Raw genomic sequence first — 23,976 nt, forward strand, 5'->3', positions numbered from 1 at the left:
CGCTACCTGTGAAGCTTGGGCGAGATCCTTATTCTATGTGCTGCTAGCTTGTGAATTTGCAGTATCGCTAATGCTCAATAGTACCGTGAAGTTGGCATAATAAACCATGTTACTCATATGTTCTTTTACTCAGCTTGTTTATAGTCTGGACTCATCTTACTTTGCGTTATATAATAAACTTCCTTTTTATTCCATCACGCTTTTACTTAAGGTTAACGTCAGGCCTTTTTAGAACAATTGCACTGCGTTATCAATCTGTTCATGCTTAATCCTAGGTATCTGTTCACTTCAAAGAGATGTTATTTTATCGCTGGCACAGCACTGTGCTGGAATTTACAAGTTAAATCTACCGACTGTTTTACGCTAACAGGTGGTGCCTTATTTACGTCACCTTTGAAAATAGGGAATAACCTCATGGAATCGAATCTTTCTCACAACTTTCCTCTTTTGTCTGGACGTTTAAGTATTTCCTTTTAAAACAGGTCATTAATTTGTCCTCGATTAAATTTCACTTACTAATACTAAGCACATATAATCATCATTTTCATATTACTATTTAGTGAGAGAAGTGCATTATTCGCTCCTTCCTGCTCATTCTCAAATTACTATTTAGCGAGAGAAGTGCATTATTCGCTCCTTCCTCTTTCCTCATTTTAGTACCTCGGGGCTAATTAATACCTCTCGAGTACATCATTTTTCTTACATACTAACTTATAACTAAAATTGAAAATCGCCTCTAGGACATGTCCTCCTGTTTGCATAAAGATTATTCATGTAAATACTTGTTTACAACTTATTCTGTATTTTATTTTCCAGACGCGTTGTTTTAATACATACGGTTTCCTTTCAGCACCGGTTAACGCCCGTAGTCAGTTCACTTCCGTTCTTGTTACTCATTGGTTAATCCTGATCTCCAATACCTTAGAATTTTCTTACAGCTTAAATTAACTTAATTCCTGGCGTTATAAAATTTTCTTAAATCTTGATGGTGGAACAATCCTTTGATTTTATTCGTGGCAGGGTCGGATAACAAATAGCTACCAATGTGTGGTTTCCTCATTATCACAAAGGGACCTTCATAAATGTGTTGCCACTTACGATTCTTCTTTAACAACAGGGATGGTTTAAAGTGAGTCCTGACTAATAACTAACTCCAAGAAACTTCTGCAGATGCTCTTCAAGAGCCTCTGGTCTCGTTCTTATGGGTACTATAATTTTATTGATTAATCTTGCATCTAGGACTAGCCTTACGCTACCATCTGATTTTAGCACAGACAATAAAGGACTCGAATAAGGTGAATGAGATACTTCTATCACATTCCAGCGTAACATTTTCTTGATCTCGCACTTGACAGCTTCGCGTCTCGCATATGGAATGGAATAGCTTGTTCTACAGTAGGTTGAATGGGGCAGGACATCCATTCGATATTCAAAGCCTTTTATTAGTCCAGGTTTCTTAGAAAATACTTGAACGTAATCTCTTAACAAATTGTAAAGCTCATTCTTCTGTTGTTTGGATAATTCAATGGACTCACTAGCTTTACCGTATAATTCATTCTGACCGGGAATTAGGTCTTTATACTCATCGTCATTAACACTTTCAAGATCTGTCATGTCTTCTGTCTGACTGTACTGTTGTCTTTTAGTCCATGGCCGTACTGCTATTTGAAGCACCCCGAAGTTTGTCTTCACCTTACTTCTTAACAAATTTACAGTTACTTGTTGCTGGCTCGCTACTAGAGTACAGATTCCACACTCGATGTCAATTTTAGCTTTCGTCTGCCTCAAGAATTCCATACTCAGGATACATGGTACTGATAGGTTTTTAACAATAAGAAAAATGCACGTTACTGAAATAGACTCTATCTGGATTTGAAGCTGAGTCTGAAGATTTACACGTTGTGTTAGTGGACCAACTGCTCCCGATACGGTGCAACCTTGAATTGGAAGTGATAAAACTTTGCATACAGAGGATATTTGCTTAAATAAACATAAAGATAAGACATTTATATTAGCTCCTGTATCTACAATGGCTGTTACTGGTATGTTGGCAATTGATACTCTTATGGAAGCTTGAACTTGTTCGTCCCATACGTCATCATTGTCTTTCGTCTCAGTGTCTGCTACTAGAGCATCCCGTAAGTTTGTCTCTTTGTCATACCTAATTGCTTTAATTTCGTGTGGACTAAGGGACAGGGTGCCCCCATTCAAACTTGCAGCATCCTCTAGGAGGCTCAAAGGTGCTGCTTTTAATTTTCCGCTCGACGCTTACTTTCCTGCTGATTTATATTTATCAGTGTTTCTTCCGTCTGGAACTGGTGTTGGTTTTGTGGTACGAACTCGGTTGGAAACGGATCTTGTTGTGCTGGCGTATTCGCTTGCGCATAATAAATTTGCGTATTATGCGGGCGTTTAGGCTTCAGAGTTCCCGAAGGTCCGTTCGCTTGTGGCTGAAAAGTATTTTGCTGTGGCTTGTGTTGATTGTAACCGTTAGTGAAATGTGTACATTGGTCTCCACCTTGATTATGCCATTTATTTCTTTTCCACTGTCGATTTGAATCGTAAGACTGATCGTTTTGATAATTCCCGTTGATCGGTTGCGTGTTTCCATATTGCTGGGGCTGTGTGTTATAATGTGCATTTTCGTACTGAGGTGGTGACGAATTATATATTGGATTGTATCTCTGGCCGTTATTGTACTTATTTTTGTATTTGCTGTTGGAGTACGTAGTGTGTTTATTTTTGAAACCGTTGTGGGGTTGGTACTGGCTGTCGCTGTGACGCACTGTCGCTCGGCCACCATTGTTGCCTGCGTATCCTGTATTGTGCTGGCCGCCTGCACTGAAGTGGGCGTTGCCAACATCAACTCTAGCGTCCTCGTAAATCAGATCTAACGAGTCTAACACAGATAGGAAAGTGTCCGTATCGTCCTCAGATACGTTTACTAACTTTTCTCTGATCGCAATCGGTAGCTTAGTTTTTAGAATCATAATAACGTCTTTGGCGGTGATCGGCGAATCCCAGAATTTGATTTTCGCTAAATACTTTTCAAAATATCTTCTCAAACTACCGCGCTTACTGTTAAACACTTCGGCATTGTAAACCTCTTTTCTCAGGCGCTGCTGCACACCAGAACTCCAGAATTTAGCTAAAAACATCTGTACAAACTCTTTGTAACTTTTACAAGAGTCGACCATTTCGGTTCCCCATAAGGCAGCATCGCCTACGATAAATCCACTAACGAATTGAATTCGCTGGCGGTCACTCCAGCTATTCGGGAAAATTCCTGAAAAATTTCGGAGGAACACTATAGGATGAATTTCTCTTTTCTGTGGGTGAAAGGTCGGAAAAATACGATGTTTGATCACGCTTTCCTCCTGCATCAAACTGACAAAAGTGGGTGGGCTGGTAGTATGGTTAACTTGTGCTTCTATAGAACTATGAGTTTGAGCGTTATCAAATGGTGAACGGTAATGTACCTGCTGTTGTTCATTACTTCGTGGTGAATTATTCCAGTTTCCTGACACGGGAGGTGGGGAATTTTCAACTTGACATTTTAGTGTACGAACTTCATCAACTATCTGTTGACGCCATTCGGGTAAATCTTGAGCTAACGTTCGTCTTATCTGGCCTAATTCTGACATCACCGTGTCTCCTGTTTTTCCAGGGGCTGCCAATATTTCAAAGGTCACGTTTTTGACAGTTTCCCTGAGTTCGTTCTTGACCTTGTTTTCTATGAATCCGTCTTTGTTTTTAATCCACTCTTGGTAGTGGTCGGACAATGCTTCAGCATGTGCCTTAACAGTATTCTTTACTTGATCCTCTACATTAAGAGTCTCAATCTGTTTGGAAAGATCATCAACAACATTCTCGATCGTGTCTACTGCGGTTTTAACTCCTTTGACCTCATCAGAGATTGCAGTATAATCTTCTTTTAAGGTCGCAGCTTGTTTTTGATACTCTATCACTTTTGAATTTATCTCTCCCTTGGCTGCTTCGATTTTTTCATCTAACCGTTTTGAAATATCCTCTATTTTTTACTCTACTTGTGTGTCAATTTCTAGCCTCATGATCGTGATCTGACTGCTGATTTGGCTTTGGACATTACCCAACAGGGTATTTAAATCAGCTGTTATGTCTGCCTTTAGTTCTGCCTTTACCGAATTTAACCGTGTATTTAGGTCATTTATCTCCGTTTGCAGATCTGTTTTTACTGAATTTATGTCTGTTTTTACTGAATTTATGTCTGTTTTTACTGAATTTATGTCTGTTTTTACCGAATTTATTTCTGTTTTTACTGAATTTATGTCTTCTTTTACTAAGTTGCACAGATTTGTAAGGACCTGATTTTTATTATGCCGTCTTTCGGCCTTCTCTTTTTCTTCGCGGGCCTTTTCATCTAATCTTTCCTGTTTTTGGCTTTCGAACTTGCGTTCCATTATTGCTTCGATCATTGCAGCCAAGTCATTTTTTTCAAAAGCGGGAATAGTTTGCACACTAGGACCAGCTTCTAAAACTTCGGTCGAGGCTGCTTCTGCCTCCGCTCGTGTACCTATCGCGCGTGATCGTAATGGATAGTGAGGTCCATTCGCATCACCGCTGTCGTCTGGTTTTGTTTGTGTCCGCTGTTTACCGTCAGCCATGTTCATGAATTATTTGTCAAACGTCAAAATGCTACAGATATTGTTTGTCACTGCCGTCAGTCGTTTGTCTGTGACGTAGTGCTATGGCTTACTGGGACCTAAGATAAAATTTTAACTCTGGGTAATAACTGACGTTCATTTACGCCAAGAAGACAAGATGGTTCCTACTAATTACAAACAAATGAAATATCACACGTTTTACCAGTTTTGAGCGTAGTTATCCGCCATATCGTAATTTTTTTATGCACTGACAACAATGGTACACTTTCACTGAATTTAACTACATAAGAATGGACTATGGACAAATTGAAATAAAGCTGTTTCAAGGCAAGGAAAGACAGGTTTACGTTCTGATCAACTCGAAAGATGCTACGTCACTACGAAAGCTTGGCTACTGCGTATAAAAATTTGACTTACTATGGCTGTCTTGATAATGATACAGCTGGATACTCGCGTTTTTTGGTAATTTCATCAATCGTTCTTCTGAATTAATTAAAAAGTTTTCCCACTTCTCTTTCTCAGTTGAATTGCATCCACATGAAAAAATGAAACAGTTATTAGAACAAGCAAAGAAAATTTTTTAAACACATACATGAAATGATTTTTTGATAAAGTCCCTGTTCGGGCGCCAAGTGTAGCGTTGTTCTTGGGGGACGAAAATAAAAAGAACTGTTACTTTGTTTTTTAATGTCGAAAAAGTGAATATTTTGGTGGGCCACTTGGCAACAGAATCAGGGATTTATTACGCTATTATAATAACATACGTTGACCATTAAATACCTGAATAAGAGCAGCATATTGATATATATATATTTGAGATCGCTCGGAAGAAACATTATCATTTCTGTGCATTTTTATAGTCGCGATACAGTCATACCCGGAACAACACTAAGGGACCAGAAGATTTACAGACTTTAAAAGAAATGCAACACTACACGATTAAGAAAAAAGTTGGTTCAGAAATAATAGGAAAACAATAATGTTCCTTCTGCCTCATGCTGCGTTCGGCCCATCAGCGTGATCGTAATTTCTGATGAAGTAACACAAAAATAATTATCATTCAGTTAAATCAGGAGATGGAATCATCAAGGTTAATTTACGAAAATAAGCACACTTATCTTTAACACACGTTTTTTTTTTTAATGCTACGTACCTTTTCATATTAAATTACAATAGATGACCATTGTGGTTAAATACTTTATACATAACAGTCAAAATGTCCTCTTGATGCTGTCTGTTCGATATCAGTTACAAGAAACTACATCTTTTCTGATTAAAAAAAATAACAATTAGCATATTCACTCAATATTTTCACATCAAATATAAAATACATTTGTGGAACGCAGCAAGTCCGCGTCCGCCTCTCATGGAATACAAACAGTAAAAGGTGAGGCGCGAAAAGCCTCATTTGTCTTGAAACAACAGAATTCTTTTTTTTATACCATTAATCGATACATGTACATAGAAATTTACTGGCACCGCGCAAGAACGGCAAAGATAAAGAATAATAGATTCTGTCGCTGCTATGCGATGATTCATTTCTTTTACTTTACAATTTTTCGATAACTTTAGGCCATCAGGCGTTTACTATTGAGCGTATATTAATGTTTGTGAGGCGAAAATTACTAATATTACAGCACCCACCCGCTTTTACAAGGCCTTCCAAATCCTCGAACTCCACGTGCTCCGCCTTGCCTTCCGTATCTGCCTTCCTTCCCCCCTGGTTTCCTCCTTCCTCTCCTCCACCCCCCCCCCCCCCCCCCCCCGTTGCAATACCTCTATCACTGTATCCCTCCCTCTCTCCACCTCCACACCCTCCATCTCCTTCATTAAGGCAATTTCCAGCACCTCCCCCTCCTGGATGTTGAACTTCACCATGACATATACCCCTCCTTCCAACTGTAACCTGGCGTTGCTCCCTCCTCTCCCCCTGAGTCCCTGCATCCCCTCCTCCACTGTGTTCCTCCCACGTCCTCCCCTCCCCAGTCCTCTTCGACGCGCCCCCACCTGTCGCCCCCCCTCTTCCCCCCTCCCTCCCTTCCCCCTCATCACCATGCCCCTGGCAGATCCTGTGTTTTGCTCATCATCATTAGAGTGCTCCATCAGTGTTGTGTTTGGTGCTGTTCTCCTGTGCGTCAAGAGGTGTGATTTTAATTGTGTGCTGGACTTTTACATAGTGTTACTGCCAGTGACTGTTATGTGCTATGCCGTCCGTCTATACTTTTCTGCTCCGGTCGTACTTTGCCATGTATTCCTTTAATTGTCACAGTGTGTGGTTTTTTGTGTTTGCTAATTTTTACGGTTTTTATCTCCGTTTTACAGTCGCCCCTCTTTGTCTATTGTCTTCCATAATGTTCCCCCCTTTTTTATATCTATGTACACCATGTTTTCTCCTTTAACTTATTTTTGACTGTCTTCTATTGTATGTTTTATGTCTTTAGGCTGAAGAGCAGCACATATGCTGCTGCCAGCCCGCCCCGGTGGGGAATTGAAATACAATAAAAGAAAAAAAACGTCTTCTTCAGTCTTCCATGGGTCACCTGAAGATGACTGACAGGTGTCAAATTGAAATATCGTGGAATTAAGTTTACGACGACCGACTGCAATCCCGAAATCTCTTCGAACAAAGATCTCTGTGTAGTTCGAATCTGTGAGCATGTGTGTTTGAACCTAACATGGAGAGAAGCAGCGGTTTTCTTGTGTGTTCTGAGCTGCATAGTTTCGTTAGCGAAAGTTTTGTACCAGAGGAATCTAGCAAGTTTGTTTCTCTGTCAATCGGAGCACTTCTCGCTTTTCCGCAATGGGCGTTTTGCGAATCCCTCTCCTCTTCGATTAAAAAAACTGTCTCCGGAGCCTACTGCCCCCACTCATTTTAAAATAGACTTCGGATTCCACATGCAACCTTGGAACACGTGATGTTCCTTTGGAACATAGCTTTAGATGATTTCATTTCAGTCAGTGTACTTACGTTATTCATTAAGTATGAGGAAATCATTTCATTCGATTTTTAGCACACTGAGCAGTGCTTTTTGTTTCGTTTTAGTGAATTTCCTTACTTAATTTTCGTGAAGAATGACTGGACAGGCGCTTTGACTTTGTTCATGCCAGAAGCGCCCATGTGCGTTCAGTAACGGTCTCTCTTTTGATTAACTATGTTTCGTGTTTTGCATGATAATGGTCTTCTACATTAAATTTGCCAAAGCTACGTTTCAGTCTGAATAAATTTCCACGTTTTCATCAGTTTTAAGTTTGTCAGTGTGATGAGCCACATGTGAGGTGTATTATTCAGATTGCAACTGTCCACACGAGTTTACTGCATTCAGAAATAATTTGTATTCGGATGAAATTGTTTTCTGAATCATCTCGCTAAATTTCAGGGTTTACCTTGCAGTTTCAGGAATGACCTTGTGTGCATTATCACTGCCACTTTGAATGAAATCATGAATTACAAGTGTAGGCTATTCCATTGTGCAAAACATTTAACGCAATGCAGAAGAAAATCCATTTCGAGTAGTTTTACTTGGTCAGTCTGATGAATATGAAATTTACCATTCTTACTGGAGAAGCTCTGATTCCGATTTTACGGCCTCCACAGATGACCAATATATTTCCAGTAGTGAGGCAATGTGATGTTTTATTCATGTATTGATTCATGTGTGGATCAGATAAATAATTTAATGCAGAATTATCTTTCTTTCCACGTGATTGCCCTTTTTTCGTCCCATCTTAAAGATCATACACTCACGTCTCCCTTGTAAGTTGTAGTTTCTTATGCATTCATTATATGATCGGGCTGTAATTGCATTTGTGTTTAGTATTACTGTGTGTATTTAATGTTCTAGTAATAAATTGTTAGTGTCATTGAAATCCGTTTTACAATCCCATCTCACATCACGCCTTACAGCTGGTGGATCCGCCTTCAGAAACAGAACACATCCCCGGTGAACATGTGGTGGATCCACCTTCGAACTCTATCGTTGACGTAGCATATTGTGGACCCGCCTCTGAACATCGCTCCAGATATAACTCATGGCGGATCTACCTTCAAGCCCTATCCCGGATGTGGCGTATTGTCGATCCACATACAAGCATTGCTCTGGGTATAATGCTTGAGGAATCCACACTTGAACACTAACTCAGTTCTACTTTGGGTCATGGGATATATCCGCAACACACGCGCAGACGCAGACAAACAGGAAACGGAGCAAATACACTGCAGCTGTTGAATATGTGGTTGGAAGTGACTAGATGCATTCAAATACAGTGCTGTGCTATACTGTCTGACCAGAAAAATAGTGCATTTGCACTAGGTGTTGACAACTGTACTACATTTACAAGCAATTTTAGAATACATGGCGAGCAGTGGTGTTATGATTGCAAGGGCAGAAGTGTCATACAATCGATAAAATTGCGAGAATTGACGGAAAATAAGTGTAAACTGAGGGAAAACACGCCAAAATGTGAGGTAGATTGAAGGGAATGAGGGAGTACTTGCATGTCTTCTGCTTGGTGCAGGAAAATTCTTGTAATTGGGTATGAGTATGTGACAGCAAGAGGAATACGAGAAGAAGCTGACATGGAAGTGCCAGGAACCAGGGAAACAGTAATTTTTGGTCGACAGCAATGAGACGACTGGAATAGAACTTTTAATGTAGATAACCACAAAACGTAGAGTAATAAATTTGTCTATGTCAGATCACAAACTTAGACATGACCCAAAGTTATCAGCAACTACCTTACCGTTTTTTATGAAGTGTCCTTAGCTAAAGAGCGTTGTATTACCAGCCGGGGAGGGGGTGGGGTGGGGTGGGAGGAGACCGCAATATACAACTACGTGTTTGACCCTGTGCAAGACTGTTTAGGCGTTTTAAACCCTAACAAACAGTATTTACAATATTGCTCCTCTGTACTCTCCACCAATCACAACCATGTGGTATCAGCTAACAAATACCTTACAGAACAGTTGCTGCATGGTTTTTTAACAACATACTAACGTTTGTCTATTGAGGTAATAGTGATAATGCAATTTGACTGTTGTCTTTGAAGCTTTCTTGGAAAAAGAGAACCACCTGCCTCTAAACTGACATGGATCTGCATTAACGGATGATAGAAAGTAGACGGAGTGATCGATTTTAAGGGTCTGTAACGAGGTGTGATCTAATGGTAGACTAATAATGCAGTCTAGAGAGAGTGAACTGTTGCTCAGGGCAATTTATCAGGCATTTAACCAGTGTTTTTCCTTTGTTCTCTCGGGGTACATCAGTTGTGTGATCTAACCTGCGATCAACTAGTATACAATTGCATGTTCTATGTGTGACTTAGTGCGATATCTACGTGTAATAGTTAACAGCAAATGTCTCCAGACCATGATCAGCAGAGGACTTCCAACACATGGATTATCAATCGAGTCCACCGACGGAAAACCTATTTCAACACACCTCCTCTAGACAAACGAAAATGTATGTGAAGTACTGCATTTCCCTGCTCATCCTGGACATACATCGAGTCTTCATTTTCTTAACTGCAGTAATTCTTGGTTAGTGACAGCTGTTTGTGAGGTTCTGCAAACCCTATGTGTACCTTTGCTTGACAGCTGTCCTCTTTACAGAGTTAATGCAGCACGCCACTGCTGTGCGTTTGTTTGTTTCCTTGTAAGAGGCATTTTCCGTTGCTCATAATCATTTTATATCACTGATATGAGTATAGTATGATTTCTGAACCGTAATCGAATGTGAACAGTGGGCTTCATACATCTCCAGAAAACTATATTGTGCATGTATTACAAAGAACCTATGTTTTTCTTTGGTGTAGAAGGAAGTAATTTTATCATCTTAAAGTTTGTCACCATAGTGAGTGGGATAGAAAACTAGCAGGGGTATGTATGTCATATATTGGACATACACTCATGCTCATAAATTAAGGGTAATTGCAGTATGTGGTATCACACAACGTGGCACTACACAAAACTGGCGCTAATAGCATAGGGAACACACAAGACACAGATCACAAGTCCACGGTATTGGTGATAAGTTGAGAAAACCGTCCCGAAGCACATGTGCTACAAAACGCCACTGTTTCCTGCGCATGTACCCAGACATCAATATGGATATGATCTCCATGCACACGTACACAGGCCACACAACGGGTTGGCATACTCTGGATCAGGTGGTCGAGCAGCTGCTAGGGTATAGCCTCCCATTCTTGCACCAGTGCCTGTCGGAGCTCCTGGAGTGTCCTAGGGGTTTGAAGACGTGCAGTGATACGTCGACTGAGAGCATCCCAGATGTGCTCTATGGGGCTTAGGTCTGGAGAACGGGCAGGCCACTCCATTTGCCTGATATCTTCTGTTTCAAGGTACTCCTCCACGATGGCAGCTCGGTGGGGCCATGCATTATCGTCCCCCTGAAAAGACAGACATACTGGTGCAAAATGACGTCCTGATACACCTGACCTGTTACAGTTCCTCTGTCAAAGACATACAAGGGTGTACATGCACCAATCATAATCCTACCCCACACCATCAAACCACGACCTCCATACAGGTCCATTTCAAGGACATTAAGGGGTTGGTATCTGGTTCCTGGTTCACACCAGATGAAAACCCGGCGAGAATCACTGTTCAGACTATACCTGGACTCGTCCGTGAACATAACCTGGGACCACTGTTCCAATGACCATGTACTGTGTTCTTGACACCAGGCTTTACGGGCTCTCCTGTGACCAGGGGTCAGTGGAATGCACCTTGCAGGTCTCTGGGCGAATAAACCATGTCTGTTCAAACGTCTGTAGACTGTGTGTCTGGAGACAACTGTTCCACTGGCTGTGGCAAGGTCCCGAGGAAGGCTACCTGCAGTACTCTGTGGCCATCTGCGGGCACTGATGGTGAGATATCGGTCTTCTTGTGGTGTTGTACGCTGTGGGCGTCCCGTACTGTAGCGCCTGGACATGTTTCCTGTCTGCTGGAATCGTTGCCATAATCTTGAGATCATACTTTGCGGCACACGGAGAGCCCGTGCTATGACCCGCTGTATTTGACCAGCCTCCAGTCGCGCTAGTATTCTACCCCTCATAACGTCATCAGTATGTGTTCTTTGAGCCATTTTCAACACACAGTCACCATTAGCACGTCTGAAAACGTCTGCACACTTACTCGCTGCACCGTACTCTACATGCACCAATACACCTCTGCATATGTGGACTGCTGCCATGCCAGTGTGCGACGACCGCAGGTCAAATGCACGGCATGGTCATGCCCCGAGGTGATTTAAACCCGCAAACCGCCCATCAGAGCGTTGTTTCATCATGTATCAGCATTATCCTTAATTTATGAGCAAGAGTGTATAATCAAACTTACGATTCTATGAAAAAACTCTCGAGCTTCCAGTCGCGTCAGACGGTTTAAAATTCGCGGGCATACTGTGCACTGATTTTTGACTTGATATCGTTCACCAAATAATCGAGTTCTCCGACTTCCTCGCACCCAAATGTGCGTCTAAACTATCTCTTTGTAATTGCACAGCCGTTGTGCCAAAAAAAATCCTTATGTGACAAAGCAACAAACAAGTTACAATAAATCCTGAAATAAAACATAGCAAATTACCCCTCCAAACTTGTCACACATGTTGTTCTCTTCATTCCAAATATGTTTAATTATGGTGTGCGCAATCTGTTTGTCCCCCATCAAAAGATTCTTAAATTTTACTTTTCTTTTTTCACCTTTAATTTCAAAATCCAACCACTTTCTCACGCAGTTCAGCGAAGTTTTATATTTACGAGAGAAATCTGTTCCCAGCTCCAAATCTTTTACAAGTCCATTCACTACAAAGCATCCTATACTAAAATGATTCTCCGTGCACTTGAATTCCAAGAGCACTTCTTGCCTTATTGTCTTACTTAAACCGCCAACAGCTGTTTTAATTTTTACACTATTTACAGGTAGTAATACTAATATCTTATTCTTTATCCTATATACAAAACCTTCTAACACTGCCAATACATTACTTACAGAATCGAGCAGTGCGTCTACTTTCCCGTCATTTAATTTGATTTCAATGATAAACTGAACATTAATCATTTCTTTTCGCTCTAAACACTGTTCTCTCAATAAATCATTCTCTATGTCTCGTTCCTCCTCTTCCATCTCCAGTGTACACATATCCTGTTCGATCCACCCCTCAATTTCACTCGTCCCAAAACAATTCATTAAATGCTTCTTTCGCTCCGATTTCATTTTTCCCTTCTAGACCTCTCGCTCTCTTAAACTTCTCTCGAGTCCACAAATGAGGCAATAACGATCGTAATGTATTACTGTACCATCGCCAATCAGATACAGTAAAATCACATTCACTTTTTGTATCCCGCTTGGGAGGCGGCGCGTGGGTAGGAACGGGAAACGGTAATACAAGTCGGTAGTGCAAGAACGTGGTGTACTGGTGCAAAAACAAGGTGATAAACGATTACATAGCTTTGTACGTAGGTGCGATGCTGAAGCGAAGTGTCCTGGGTGGCTGCACCTGATCAAATGGGCTGAAGCAGTCGCGGAGCTCGTAGACCTGGACAGCACCGGCTAGAGGGCGCTGTCGTCTGTGTCTCTCGTAGTGCCAACTTGACAAACTATTCCGTGGCATCGTTGCTATCGATACCACAGAAACAGCCTCCATTCCTTCCAAACTAGCTGTGAAAGTTTACGCCAAATGTAGCTTAACTTCAAAAATACAGTACCGACGGCAGTTGAGAGAATTGTACGAAATAAATTAATAATATCGGTACTAAATCCAACCCCCCCCCCCCCCCCATGGAACACAAAATAGGTAAAACAAGTCAGAACAATGTTGGAGAAGCAACGAAAAAAGCGTACCAAACTTAAAGGAACGCACGAAATTTAGCACCAACTTTAATGCGAAATGCTGTTAACAAATTCCACACCGAAACTCGAAATCTGATAGAAAATCCAAGGAGTCCCTGGCCGTATGTTATTTACACCAGTGGCAAGACACAAACAATAGCTTCACTGCGCAGTGGCGATGGTAATGCTAACGTCGACAGTGGCAGTAAAACAAAGTAACTAAATACGATTTCCGAAATTTCTTCACCGACGAAGACGAAGTAAATATTCCATAGCTCGAATCAAGAACTGCCAATACGAGTAAGTTATTAGAAGTAGATATCCTCGATCTAGCAAAGCCGCTTCAATAATTTAATAAAGGCAAGCCTCCGGTGCAGATATATGTCAGTCTCTTTCGGAGTATGCTGACATAACAGCTTCGTAGTTAACTATTATGTACAACCTCTCGCTTGACGAAAGATCCGTGCCTATTGCTGGTAAGTTGCACAGGGAGGCGGAGTGTCGAAGCAAAGGCTATACGGACATTCTCTAAGCCTAACGTTACCTTATGCAGCATAGCATCCCAACCCCTAAAGATCCTGGATGGGGCTAGAAAAAAGGTAGAATCAAAGAAGTGGCACCCATATTAACAATATTAAAATATACACTTCACATTTACTAACGAAATATGCTTATTGTTTAGGTATGAAAATAATCTACTTTAGAAATAATATGTGCATAACTATGAATCATTTGAGGTAAAATACGTTTTTCAAATTTAATTCTTCGGACATCACACGTTCTGAAGCTCACCTAATGAATCATATTGAAAGAGGAATTTTGTGGAAGGAATTACCCGCGCTCGGATAATAATTTCTGCTGACGCCAATGGCCTCACACCTGGCTCCCTATATGTGTTTATGGGCAGTGCACACACTGCCACAGTAGCGCCGCGTGACGCGGTCGATTTGCACAGAACATGGCTGGCCTGAGGCTCAGCAGGGCGTGCGCGCGCTGTTGCAGCACTACACGCTGGACTGCTACTTCCGGCAGACGTGGACGGACCGCCGGCTCACGTTCGACTTCCCGGGCCTGGACGAGTTCTCGCTGTCGTGGCTGTTCCTGGACCGCGTCTGGAAGCCGGACACGTTCTTCCTCAACGGCAAGAAGTCGCACCTGCACCGCATCAGCGTGCCCAACAAGTTCCTCCGGCTGCGCCACGACGGCCTCCTCACCTACTCCATCAGGTCAGCCGCTGTACTCGTCGTCTGTGGTACTCTCACTGCTACGGCGTAAGCTGTGTGAATGAATGCATTGTCTGATCAAAAGTATCCCCACACCCCTATGTAATGCGAAACTGGCCATCAGATGTTACGAGAGGCGGATCAGCAAGTGTAAAAGGAGGCGAAGTATATTGTGTTGTCGGCAGGGAAGCTGCAGACCCAGAAAAGGTTGGTTAGGAGAGCTCAGTGACATCGTACATTGACTATTCATTGGATGCAACCTGAGATAATCCACCAGGGAATTTCCGCTTTTCTGAAACGGCCCAGACGAGTGTTGGAAATATAATTGTGAAGTGGAAACGCGAAGGACCATCCACAGCGAAACCGAGGCTACGTAGATCTCACATACTGTCGGACGGGGACCGTCGAGCATTGTGGACAGTGGTTGTAAAAAAAATCACATGAAGTCAGCGGAAGGAATCACTCATGAGTTCCAAAGTACTACCGGCAGTCCAGATAGCACAACGACTGTGAGTGGTGATTTAAAAAGAACAGGTACAGTGGTCGAGCAGCTCCTCATTAGTCACAAGTTTCTGTAGTCGGTGCTAAGCAACACTTTAGGTGGAGCAAAGAGTGACGGCACTGGACAGTGGATGACTGAAAATGAGTGTTTGGAATGACGAATTACTCTATACCCTGTAGCAATCCATTAGAAGGAGTTGGATTTGGCGAACTCCTGGAGAACATTACCCGCCATCATGTGTACCGCCTATAGTGAAGTACGGGGAGGAGGTGTTATGGCATAGGGGTGTGTTTCGTGGTTAGGCTGTGGTCCCTTTATTAAGGAGACGCTAAATGCAGAAGCCTGTGAAGACATTTTAGGGCATTGTCTACTGCATATAGCAGTACGGAAGAGGGACACTTTGGAAATGATGATTGTTTGTATAAGCACTATACTGCACCCTCTCATATAGTTCCGTCTAAAGGCAATGATTTGTAGGCAGTAATATTGCAGAAGTGGACTGGCCTGTCCAGAATCCTGACTTGATCCGAATGGAACGTCTTTGGTTTGAGTAAGAGCATCAGCTTCTCTCCAGACCACAGCATCCGAGGTCACTGGCTTCTCTGACTTCGGATCTTTGGAAAGAATTGGCTGCCATTCCTTTACAGACATTCAGACACCTCAGTGAAAGTGTCCCCAGAAGACTTTAAGCTGGCATAAAAGCGAAGGAGTGGCACACCCCACATTAACGCCCACTAATAGGTGCCTGGATCCTTTTGATCAGATACTGTAGTTCTTCAACTAGTATGTTAAGAGAAAGTTCTGCTCCATCCAGATGTTTTGCATTGTTCATCTTCTTGAACTGGAAACGTCTTTCTCATGCTATTTTGGCCACAGAAAACAGATAGTGGATGTAAAAGTAAACCCGCATTCTCGGTGCACTTCAGTATAGCACCCTCTGTTTCCAATCACAAACGGGATAATGCGGATTGTGTATAGCCTGCACAGAATACAGTGGCCGATGCGCAGTGACTAATTTTCGTCCAAAGCTCTGGGAGAGTTCATTCGTTTGTTCAGAATGAGAGGCCAACAGCATCTGAAGCGTTTCGGCCAGTCGGCGATGACAGAATCGAGGTGCACGCCGTGCAGTTTTACAGAAACTATTTGGTAAAAGAAAAATTGCTTTAATTATGGTTTCATACGTCAGGTTCGTGATGACGTGCCCACAATTTCGTTAATGTTCGTAGTTATTGTGATATTTATGTGGAAGTAAGACACTGCGCAAAATTCGAAAAAGTTTGTAATGAAAAATAGAGGTTGCTATGATTTTGCTTATGGTGCATATTACATAATATGTTGCAGTGTATGAAATTTAGCTAATATTGAATTTTTTCTTAGATTTGGCTGGAGGTCTCTATCTGCCACAAATCTCGAGAAAATTGGTCTGACATAGGTCACTCACTTGTGATAAAGCCAGATTGAAATATCCACAACATTTTTCATACTTCATAAACGGTTTGAGATATCGAGATTTTGGCAAAGAGGAGAGTATTTTGTGATGCGGTTGTTATGCAAAACTTAATTATCTACCATGTTATTGCTCTAACTACAGACTTGTTCGATGAAAGAATGCAATTTTTAAGCGCTGTCGATAACTGGTGAAACGAGAATTGCTGTGGATTTAGGAACAACATAAGTGAAGACATTACACGTTTATTTTGTATCGAGATGTGCTTTTTCATAAGCTACTGACCTTACTGTGCCTCAGTTCCTCACGTAATAAACTTATTGGACCGCTTTTTCAGAATTCTTTTGCAACTGCATCTGCACAATATGTTAGCAATGTGTGGCTGTGTAAACTCCGCTGTGTTTTAGCAAAAGAAGCAAATTTTAACATGGGAACCAGAGAAATCTTTAGGCTTTACTAAAAATTCGCCACTCTGAAAGATACAAATGGTTAAAAAGTCAGACGAAAACAAATCGCTGCATTTTCAGTGAAATTCTTTTTAGATACTAATCAAAGCAGAGGTGACAGTAGATCTTTTCGAATAGCCACCATGCAAATGTGGGTGTGGGCCTCCACATAATATTTACAGAAAATTTTAGAATGGCACTTGCCCTCTAGCGCTCGGCATTTCCCCTACAGCGCCTGCCCATACCCCCCACCACTACTGCTCTCTCCACACGCGCCATGTCTGCCATCTAGTGGCCACGGCGTTCTGCACACGCTATACACTAAGTCTCTCAACAATGCTCAAACTTGGATCATACGCTCATTGTCATTTCATGGCAAGAAGGCTAGTCAACACGGGAAGTTACTCACAGAATCCTGGTACACAATTGCGACTTCATTCCAACATTCAAATGTTATGGTAAGACACTAAACAATGAAGTGGTCGCCTATGGTCAGCAGCAGCAGCTGGTGATGGCTGCCTACAAATGACAGTTTGTGGACACCCCAAGGAGGTTGCAGCAGAACTGTGCTTTACCTTTATCGAGGCAACTGGGATAGCTCTGTCAATCTAGACAATGTAACCGTCTCCACACAATGAATTTGGTCTCTAGTTGTCTGTCACAAAAAATATTACAAACTCCTCATCACAGTGATGCACCTGTATTGTGAGAAAGCAACACCTGCAATGAAAACCTGGATCAGTTGTATCAGGTTCTCTTCACAGGTTCGCAGATATGTAGGTGGTTGAAAATGTTTTTTGACCCTTTTATAACCCTGATGGGAAATTTAAACTACTTTAAGAATAAAAGCAAATTTTTGGAAAAATTATAATCTTTTAATAAGTACTTATTACTTTTTTACGTCGTTCATACCCTGTGGAACAATATTTTGGGGTAATCCCTCACATCGGCAAAAAGTATTCACACAAAAAAGAAAAGAATGTAGTTAATGTGTGGGACCTTCTGTTTTGGTTGTTGGGGACACTAGTAATAGCTTCATGGTAGTTTTGAAGATGAAATGTTTAAACTATCCATTTGAGTTTAAGACTAAAATAGATATTTCCAAGCACATCGTTGGATATAAAAGTAATTTTCACTACCGCATAACTAATTAGACTTTTGTACAGATAGTGGCGAGATGCACAGATACAACTCTCTTTGATTATCTGTCCATCGAAGTATAATGTTTGACAGACATAGCAGATTTCTGAAAGAATTGCTTCTCATCAAGACTTTCTTCTGCACACTAGTGGAAAGAATAAGGAAAGAAGATTAGGATTTAGCGTCCCGTCGACGATATGGTCATCAGAGGCGCAGCACTGTCTCGTATTAGGAAACTATGGAGAAGAAATTTAGCCGCGTCCGCTTCAAAGGAAATATCCCAGCATTTGATTTAAGTAATTTCAGGAAATCAGTGAGAAACAAAATGTGGAGGAGCTATAGTGGTAAGATAATGGACTCATTTTTTGGAGGACGGCCGTTGTTGTACGCAGGAGCCCTCAATTCCAGATGCGCTTGTTATATCAGTTAACTGAGCCACTAACCTAACAAGTGCCTCTTCAGAAGTAGCGAACTCTTTTAGGCAGCCGCGACCGTGACAACACGTAGAAAACAAATCTCGATTTTTTACTGAAAGGTATAATTAATCAACTGAAGACGTAATGTCTCAGTGAACCGTGACCATCTGTTACGGTAGTGAAGAAAGCCACCGTCTGGGTCGGTTGGTATGTTTTATAAGATAACCGGTCCTGACCTGTGATACCGATAGTCCTCAGATCAGACAATGTCTTTCTTCATTGCAGATGGCATTAGCTTTCATTTGTGTACCTGTGTAACGAAACTCATGCTTGTTTTTTGTATGTTTGCAGGCTGACAATCCAGGCTCGATGTCCCATGCATCTTCGCAAGTTCCCACTGGACTCGCAAGCTTGCCCGTTGGTCATTGGAAGCTGTGAGTGGTTTTTCACACTACATTACTACTCAGTGGCGCTCAATTTCACCGACAGCCCAAACTGTCCTGCTGTCCTGCCGTTCTCCACACTCATAAAGTAGTGTCAGTTCTTACTGAAACCTTGTTTCAGACAGTCTAAGTTATAATAATGTCTTATATTCATACCCGTCTATGAGCACTACAAATTTCGTAAAAGTATTGGACATGCCTTAAGATGGGCTTCGGCTGCAGAGGTAGGTATTTACCAGTGCCATTTGCATAGTAGCCGTTTAGCGTAGTAGGCTCCCCAGCAATATTTCAAAGGTTCCTGAAGCAATTGCTAAAGTATAGACCCATCCATCAAATTTGTTGGGCTAAAAGCAGTAAAGATGACCTATTACGCAACCCTTTTCACATTGCCACAGACAACAGGACTCTGTTGCAAAGTGCAAAAGTGCTCATTTTTTTAGCCTTTGGTAGAATACTTTGGTCATATGGGGAAAGAAGGGATGAGGCCAACACAATTATATTTACAAGCCTGGACCGGCAAGGCTCAGGGTACTTGAGACAAAACTGATAAAACAAACTATTATAGATGTTCCATTCCAAATGCTGCCACAGTAGGCACACTGTTGAACAGTCTCCGGAAAGCTTTCATCAGTTTTCAGTGGTCTTTTGAATGGAAGCGAGCGTTCTGTGGTCTCACGCGCTGTATGACCCAAGTTTCATGTCTCACCAATTTTCCCATGAGTATCCTCTCATCCTGGCAACAGACGAATTGAAGTTGTGTTGTCACTGACCGATGGGTCTTAACATCCAATAACATTTTTTTGAAACTTCCCTCAGCAAGAGTGTTGCTGGTGACATGCAAGGTTCAAATGGCTCTGAGCGCTATCGGACTTAACATCTATGGTCATCAGTCCCCTAGAACTTAGAACTACTTAAACGTAACTAACCTAAGGACAGCACACAACACCCAGTCATCACGAGGCAGAGAAAATCCCTGACCCCGCCGGGAATCGAACCCGGGAACCCAGGCGTGGGAAGCGAGAACGCTACCGCACGACCACGAGCTGCGGACTGACATGCAAGGGTTTGAGTCCAAGAATGGAACACAGTTTTAATCTCCCTGGAAGTTTCTACTTTAGAAGTAATTCTCATAATAATGAGTAGACTAGCACTAGTCATAAACTGTTGTTAGTGCAGTTTATAGAGGTAGCCAGTAAAGGGAGCTGCTGCCTGCTGCTGTATAACTCGACTCGTTGCATATCACGGAAGGCTCTCTTTAATAACTGAATTCGCAAAACGCAACTTGTGAATGAAAGTGTGATGAGACATAAGGGGTCCATACTCCTGTTTACATTAGTTGGCATTGAACAGCGAGCAGGCTGGACTGTTCTTGCCAGGAGTACACCAGTGGAAGCGTGCCACTGTCAGTTCGTTCCCAGTATGTTGCTACTTCTGCTGTGCTAAGCAATGTGCCTGCCATTTCTCAAGTACGAAACTTTCATGGACGCAAAAAGTCATTTGTACCAAGAAAGAACGTAACTTTGGCTCTGATTAAAATTAAAATTTTTCCCATGCGTAGACACTATACAGCGTGAACGATAATTATTAACAATGTGCTACAGTGGTGTAGAGGAAGTAGAGACGAACAATTTGATACGAGACACGTGAGATCTATCAGGTCGAGACACCACTACAAATTGGCCTACAAAAACCAACTAAATTACTGCACTTGCATGATGCACGAAATTTTCAGTATTCTCTCCCTGTCTGCGTCAAGACTATTGGTCCCAGAGAAATAAATGAATAAGACCTGTTTTTTGGGGAATATAATGTGAATTAATTGTATACTGGGATACGGTTTTGCCAGAAGTCGTAGCTTGCACAGTGCCTCGTTGACAACTTGGGGCCGGCCGCTGTGGCCGAGCGATTCTAGACGCTTCAGTCCGAAACCACGCTGCTGCTAAAGTCGCAGGTTCGAATCCTGCGTCGGGCCTGGATGTGTGTAATGTCCTTAGGTTAGTTAGGTTTAAGTAGTTCTAAATCTAGGGAACTGATGACCTCAGATGTTAAGTCCCATAGTGCTTAGAGCCAGCCATTTGAACCATTTTTTTGACAGCTTGGGTACACCACATTCGAGCCGTATCATCAGATCTTGCAAAATGAAATCGGGTCTCCGCCGACCAGGCCATGGTTTTCCAGTCGTCAAGGATCCAACCGATATGGCCAAGTGCGCAGAAGAGGCGCTGCAGGTGACGTCGTGCTGTTAGCAAAGATACTCAAGTCGGTCGTTTGCTGGTATAGCCCGTTAACGCCAAACTTCGCCGCACTGTCCTAACGGATGCGTTCGTTGTACGTCCCACATTGATTTCTGCGGTTATTTCACGCAGTGTTGCTTGTCTGTTAGCACCGAGAACTCTACGTAAACGCCGCTGCTTTCGATCGTTAAGTGAAATCCGTCAGCCACTGTGTTGTCCGTGGTGAGAGATAAAGCCTGAAATGTGGTTTTCTCGGCACACTCTCGACACTGTGGATCTCGGAATACTGAATTCCCTAATGATTTCCGAAATGGAGGGTCCCATGTGTCTAGCTCGAACCACCATTCCGCATTCAAAGTCTGTTAATTCCTGTCGTGCGGCTATAAACACGTCGGAAACTTTTTCTTATGAATCAACTGAGTATAACTGACTGCTCCCTTTTTCTCCTTTATTGTGATTTCATTCCCCTGCCCATATGGGCAGGGGATGGCTGTTAGCGACATTATCTGCCGCTCTTCAACCGAGTGACATGACAACTAATACAAGAATAAAATGTTACATATAAGGCGATAAAAATGGGGGACATAAAACAGAGTAAGCGGAGATAATGGAGGCAAAAATACACTGACAGGGAGACGTTCATGGGGGGACAATTAAAAAAGTCGACATAAAGTTAAAAAACACAGTTGGCGAGTCATAGAACACAAAAAAGACACTGAAGTCACACACACAGGTTAAAAGTTGGTCACAGTATTGAAAACAATCCAGAACAACACATTTTGAACCCACTTGGAGCACACACAATGAAGAATAAAACTACCAGGTGGGACCTGCCGAGGAAGAAGCCTGCGAGGATGGAAAAGGAGGGGAGAGCAAGGGGCAGCAGGGGAGGGGGCGGGATAAAAAGAGTAGGGGCGTCAGGGGATGCACCAAGAGGCAGGAGTCAGGTGGGGCAGGAGATGAAGAGGGAAGACAAGGCAGGAGAGAGTGCAGAGACACTGAAGGGGAGCACGGGAGAGGGAGGGGGTGTAGGAGGAGAAAGCTGCTCAGGAGAAGGGAGGGGGAGGAGAGGGAGCCCTGAGGAGGAGGCAGGAGGAAGGTGGAGTTAGAGTTGGTAGGAAGGGTAGATGTCAGGGCGAAGCTCATCATCCGGGAGGGGTAGATGGTGGAAGTTGCGTTGGGAAAGGAGGCGGAGGGTGTTGAGATGGAGGTGCGGCAATGGGCTGGGGGCAGAGAGACAGCTCCCCAATGGACTACCCTTTTATACCTTTTGTACGCGATACTACCGCCATCTCTATGTGTATATAGCTATAAAATTATTTTTGTCACCTCAGTGTACGTAGGTTCTGTAGGCGAGTTTGTGTTGATTTCCCAAGAAGTACCCTAGATCAAACTGTTCGTCTCGACTTCCTCTACACCAATGTGGTACATCATAAACAGGTACCCATTACAGGCAGAATAGATCTGTGAATTTCAGATTTTTGTACGCGAGGATTTAAAGAGTTTTTCTATTCCTACGGAATCTACCTGAAGACGCTAGTCTGTTGTGAGAACGTCGCAACGTTATACTTTAATCGTCAGATGCCAACTAATTTATGTTGTACTCTGAATAAGTTTATGTTTGAGGTAAATATCCTGCTGTCTGACTGGCACGCCGCAGACGCCTGTGCTAGCCCAGGCTGCAGGCCCGGGCCTCTCGGTGGGCTGAGACGGTGAGGGCGGGCTGTACGTGTGTTGCAGACGGCTACCGGTCGTCGGACTTGGTGTACCGCTGGCTGGGCGGCAGCTCCAGCGTCGTGGCGGAGGGCGTCGAGCTGGCCCAGTACGACCTGGTGCGCGTCACCACCAAGGAGAACATCAGCGTCTTTTTCGGCGACGGTGAGCACGCGCCGCGCTTCACACCTTTGTGCTTCTGTACTGCCGACTTCACTTCTGTCGCATGGCATTTCTTTCCCTTCTGAAAATGCCTCTTGCTGACAATCATACACTGGTAAGCAAAACTTAAGGACGGGAATAGCTTTCACATCATGTGTCTGTCAAGAAACATAACTCCAAGAACTACTACAGTGTACTACCAAAGGCAACTGAAAGTAATACGCAAAGAGACGAATGTAAATCACACTTTTATTCAAAGACAATAATTACACTGAAGTCACCGTGATTTGTCATGACTCCCTAGACATTACAAAAGGCGGGACATGGTTTTTAATAGGATGTGTGATCATCACGTTGGTGAGGTGATCTTGTGGTTCCATTTCTCCACCAGTGCGACTTGACAACTGCTGGACGGTCGTTGCCGCATGTGGAAGTGCTGGGACACGTCTCTCCAAAGCGGCCCACACATACTCCATGCTGTTTAAGTCGGGGAAGGAGCAGGCCAGTCAATTCGTCGAATATCCTCTTCTTCCAAGAACTCCATCTGTGCTTTTCGATGTGGTCGCGCATATGTGATCCATCGATTGAGTACACCCCTGACCCGTGTATGAAGTAGCTCTAAATCCTCGTTAAATCGATACTTCAGTATAGCTCTTCAGTCTGTCATCAACGAGCGAGGTTGCGCAGTGACTAGCACACTGCACACACATTCAGGAGGTCGACTTCAAATCCGAGTCCCACCATTCAGATTTAGCTTTTCCG

At 42.8% G+C, this 23,976-nt stretch overlaps 1 protein-coding gene across 1 annotated transcript in view; it reads left to right on the forward strand.

The window, feature by feature from the left end:
- LOC126412615 (gamma-aminobutyric acid receptor subunit alpha-6-like) overlaps positions 1-23,976 on the forward strand; it is a 127,711-nt gene that overhangs the window by 48,291 nt on the left and 55,444 nt on the right. The window contains exons 4-6 of the mRNA XM_050082282.1: positions 14,491-14,714; positions 19,014-19,096; positions 23,080-23,217. Coding sequence (XP_049938239.1) covers positions 14,491-14,714; positions 19,014-19,096; positions 23,080-23,217 — 445 coding nt within the window. The remainder of the gene's footprint in view (positions 1-14,490; positions 14,715-19,013; positions 19,097-23,079; positions 23,218-23,976) is intronic.

Source organism: Schistocerca serialis, chromosome 7, assembly GCF_023864345.2.
Source record: "Schistocerca serialis cubense isolate TAMUIC-IGC-003099 chromosome 7, iqSchSeri2.2, whole genome shotgun sequence".
In the NCBI taxonomy this organism is placed as follows: domain Eukaryota; kingdom Metazoa; phylum Arthropoda; class Insecta; order Orthoptera; family Acrididae; genus Schistocerca; species Schistocerca serialis.